This window comes from Sapajus apella, unplaced genomic scaffold (genome assembly GCF_009761245.1).
Source record: "Sapajus apella isolate SASKATOON/1434 unplaced genomic scaffold, GSC_monkey_1.0 scaffold740, whole genome shotgun sequence".
NCBI lineage: Eukaryota > Metazoa > Chordata > Mammalia > Primates > Cebidae > Sapajus > Sapajus apella.
Genome location: NW_022437666.1, coordinates 1 through 4,370, shown reverse-complemented (window position 1 = coordinate 4,370; position 4,370 = coordinate 1). Strand labels below are relative to the sequence as shown.

At 66.0% G+C, this 4,370-nt stretch overlaps 1 protein-coding gene across 1 annotated transcript; it reads left to right on the top strand.

Annotated features, from left to right (window-relative positions):
- Positions 1-154: 154 nt before the first annotated feature.
- LOC116546285 (UPF0598 protein C8orf82) lies at positions 155-4,350 on the top strand. The gene is made up of 4 exons (XM_032272596.1): positions 155-468; positions 1,105-1,153; positions 1,336-2,172; positions 4,195-4,350. Exons 1-3 carry the CDS (start codon positions 313-315, stop codon positions 1,779-1,781), a joined length of 651 nt encoding a protein of 216 aa, XP_032128487.1. The 5' UTR covers positions 155-312; the 3' UTR covers positions 1,782-2,172; positions 4,195-4,350.
- The last annotated feature ends 20 nt before the right edge of the window (positions 4,351-4,370 follow it).

Here is a 4,370-nt window from a genome sequence, read left to right as displayed (position 1 = left end):
CGCCGCCTCCAGTTCCTTGTGGGCGCGGCCGGGGGTGGGGCGGGGCGGGGCGCGGCCGGGGGTGGGGCGGGGCGGGGCGCGGCCGGGGGCGGGGCGGGGCCTCCGTGGGGCAGGAAGAGGCGCGGGGCGACCAGAAGGGGCCGCCCCGCCCGGAAGGCCAGAGGGAGAGGGGAGAGGGAAGAGCGCCGGGCCGGGTCGGGGAGGCGGGCGCCGCCGGAACGCGAAGCGCGGGACCCCTGCTGCGGGAGGGCGCGAGTTCGCGGTGCACCGCCCCCAGCGTGACCTGCTGGCCGCTTCCGGCGCGGAAGGACAATGTGGCCGCCGTGCGGGGCGCTGCGGGTCCTGGCCTTGGCGCGGTCGCGGGGTGCCCGAGCCTGCAGCGTGGACGGGGGTGTTTCTTACACGCAGGGCCAGAGTCCCGAGCCCCGGACCCGCGAGTATTTCTACTACGTGGACCACCAGGGCCAGGTGGGCGGGCGCGGGGCCCCAGGCGGGGGTCCCTGTGGGCGGGGCCGTTGCTCGAGGGGCAGGGCCGGGAGTGCTCCCTGTGGGCGGGGCCGGAGAGGTCGCACGTAGATGGGCGGGACCTGGGCGGTGGGCGACCCTAATGCGGCAGAGCTGGAGCGGCGCGCGCTAGAAAGACCGGATCCTGGGTCGATCTGGGCCGAGGCTCCTACACGGGCCGCGTCCCTGCTGCGCTGTGCAGCTCTGGACTCTGACTCGCAAGCCCCCACCCCCAGCGCTGAATTCTTGCCGCTATCCGGTAGACACCCGGGCCGCCCCTCCTTTTTTGGAAGCCCTGTGTAAGGCATCCGGCATGTCCGGCAGTCAGCAGGCCAGGCAGCCTCCGCGGAGGTGACACAACTGATTACAAACTTGAGAAGAGGGAAAAGGTGCGAGAAAGACTTGCCTGACCAGGGAGCAGAGGTGCGCATAGATGCGGAGAAGTCGGCAGGGCCCCCAAGTTTACCTTCCACGCGCCTCCCTGCACGCGGTGTGCTCAGACTAGCAGGCAAAGTGGGCTTGGGCCGGCTCAGGACGGCCCGAGCTTCCCCGCCCCACCTGCCAGCTGGGACTCATCACGGCCCGGCCCTCTGTCCGCAGCTTTTCCTGGATGATTCCAAAATGAAGAATTTCATCACCTGCTTCAAAGGTACCGCTGTGCCGCCCTCCCCTGCCCCTTCTTTCTCCCTTCAGGGGAGCTCCGGATGGGCTCACCCGACTCTGCCGATGGGCCCAGCGCGCCAAGGAGTGAGCGTCTGCCCTCAGTGTGGTCCTGGGCCCGGAAGCCTTGGGAGCCCAGCGCGCTAAGCAGCCGTTCCCTTCATCCCCCAGACCCGCAGTTCCTGGTCACCTTCTTTTCCCGCCTGAGACCCAACCGCAGCGGGCGCTACGAGGCCTCCTTCCCCTTCCTCTCGCCCTGCGGCAGGGAGCGCAACTTCCTGCGCTGCGAGGACCGGCCGGTGGTCTTCACGCACCTGCTGACCGTGGGTCACGGGCCCCCGCGCCTCTCCTACTGCGGCGGAGGCGAGGCCCTGACTGTGCCCTTCGAGCCTGCGCGCCTGCTGCCCCTGGCCGCCAACGGGCGCCTGTACCACCCGGCACCGGAGCGAGCGGGCGGCGTGGGCCTGGTGCGCTCCACCCTGGCCTTCGAGCTCAGCGCCTGCTTCGAGTACGGGCCCGGCGCGCCCGCGCTGCCCTCGCACGTGCTCTGGCAGGGCCGCCGCCTCGCCCTCACCATGGATCTGGCCCCGCTGCTGCTCGCGGCTCGGCCGCCCTGAGCAGGGGCGGAAGAAGGACGGGAGGCCGCGGGCGCCCCTCACCCTACTCCCCCGGGAGCCCGCGCCCCGGAAAGCCGGCGCCACTGGCACTCGCGGCAGCCTAGTGCGCCTGCGTGCCGCGCCCACCCCCGCCCCGGCTCTGTCCTTGGTGCTGCCGCGGCCCGGCCGTCCCGGACCCTCTGCTCCCCACGGCGCGCGCCCCCCGCGCACCAAGCTCGGGCGCCCGCTGGATTGGCTCACGCTAGAGACGTCAGGCCCTGGCGGCGGGCGCGGTTGGCGCGGGGCTCTGACACGCGTGCGCGAGCGTCCCCCGCCCCCTCCCAGCCCGGCTGCTGCTCCGGCCCGGCAGCCACCTGCACCGCGGGGGAGCCGCTCGGCGCGGGAGCGTCAGGTGAGGGGACGCCAGACCCAAGGTCACCAGGCGTGCGGGGGGAGGGGTTCGGGGACCATCCCGGCTTTGATCCTGGTGCGCTTCCAGAAGGGCGTGAGTCCTGGAGGGGGATGGGGAACGCGGAGGCCACGCCCTCCCTGAACCTGGCCGAAAAACGACCGGCGCTCAGGGGTAGCAGAGGAGGCCGTGGGGCTTCCAGGCACCAGGTCGCAGCGCTGCAGAGGTGCGCAAGGGCCGCCCAGAGACCCTGGCTTGGGCCTTGCACTGGCCGGAGGGAGGCACAGGGCGTTCCATCCTCTTCTCTCCACCCCTCCCGCACTGAGGGGCGCCCAGGAGGCAGTGACAGTCGTCGCGGAATCCTGCATGTGACGCCCGCCCCTGCCCAAAGGATTAGGGGGTTGTCCTCTGGTAAAAGGATTTCTGGGCTTCTTCCAGCCTGGGGCCCTGGCCGGCCCTTCTACACCGAGCTGCATCTAGGGGGGTCAGCGTGAGCAGCAGCGCCCTGAGTTCCGAGGAGGCTGCTTCTCCACTTGAGATGCCTTCTTGCTGGAGGCTGGCTGGGCCAGGCCTGGAGCCCTGTGCCAGTCCTCTTTATCCAGGGAAATGGATCTCAAGGGCCCAGATAATGTCCCCAACTTCTTGGGGCTCACACACATCCTGAGACATCTGGGAACTGCCTCTGCCTGGGCCAAAGCTATTCCATTAAAACTTTATTGCTGTGCTTACTGATCTCTAGTGACTTTAAATAATCATGTGAGTTACAATTTAGGGCAAGAATTAAACACGAAGTCTACTTGGTCCCTTTCCACATGACTGGGCAAGGAGGAAGAGCTGGTGGACAGGCAGATGTTCAGAGAGGGAGGCCAGATGACGCTGGGAGACGCTACAGCCTTGTCTTCCCTGGCGTCGGGTGGGCTGGCATCTCAGCCCAGATCCCTACTTTTAAAACTGGGCTCTTTGTGTCTGAAACCAGACCCCAGCCTTCCCATTTCTTTAGGACAAGTGCACGGATATGGTCCCCAGCATACTCCATGTTTCTTCCTGATCTCAGGCTCATAGCTCCTCTGAGGCCAGCTTTTCCCCAGGGGCCCCCATCAAGTCATGACAGATGAACCCCAGGGTGGGAGGCAGAGCATGAGTTCCAGGGAAAAAAGGACATGGCTTAAGGTCAAGTGTGCCTCTGGACTTTGTCTTGGGGGCACAAAGGGACCTCTGCTCTGAGCCTCAGGAGGTCGCATGCCAGCCCCCCCAGGAAAACAAGGGGGCGTGTCTGCCCCGGGCCTGCTCTCCCCCTCCTAGCCATGCTTGAGCAATGGGGCCCTTGGTTTTGTCAACTAAGCAAAGTTCCCAAACCCATACCCTGTACTTCCAGCTTCTTGCACCCTAGAACCAAGCAGCAGCCACTTGCCTGGGGGGGTAGAGTCAGGGGCAGCAAGGGCCGAGCATCCACGTCCTGAACAGGAAGTTCCTGACTTCCTGGGCATGGGTGGAGTAGGAATAGAAGGGGACGGGGCTGGGTGGCTCTCCCTACATGGCCACATCCTGTGAAGAGACTAAGGACACGAGGAATTCTAAATTTGAACCTGATGCCCCAGATCTTTAAGAAAATGTTTTTGTCAAGGGAAGAAACGACGTTTTATTAGATTCTTGAACCGATTTATAGCTTCAAAGTTAGCCCCCGCTGGGTGCGGTGGCGCACGCCTGTAATCCCAGCACTTTAGGAGGCCGAGGCGGGCGGATCACGAGGTAAAAAGATCAACAGCATCCAACATGGTGAAACCCCGTCTCTACTAAAAACACAAAAATGAGCTGGGCGTGCTGGCGGGCGCCTGTTGTCCCAGCTATTCGGAAGGCTGAGGCAGGAGAATCGCTTGAACCCGGGAGGCGGAGGTTGCACACCAGCCTGGCGACGGAGCGAGCCTCCGTCTGAAAAAAAAACAGACGCAGATGTAGGCCCCCATCCCCATGCCTGCTATTGGCTGCTCTCGGCTGCCGAGACTGGCCTGCCGCCCTGTGTTTCAGGAGGGTGCGCGTCCGCGGCTGGACCGCGGGGGGCCGGTGAGGAGCCGGGTCTCGGGAGATGGCCCCAGGGGGACCCGCGTTGTTGCTGCTGCTGCTTCTGTTGTTGCCGCTGCCGCCGCTGCCCGGACTCCCCCCCCGCGCCGCCGGCTGCCCGGTCGCCTGCCGCTGCTACAGCG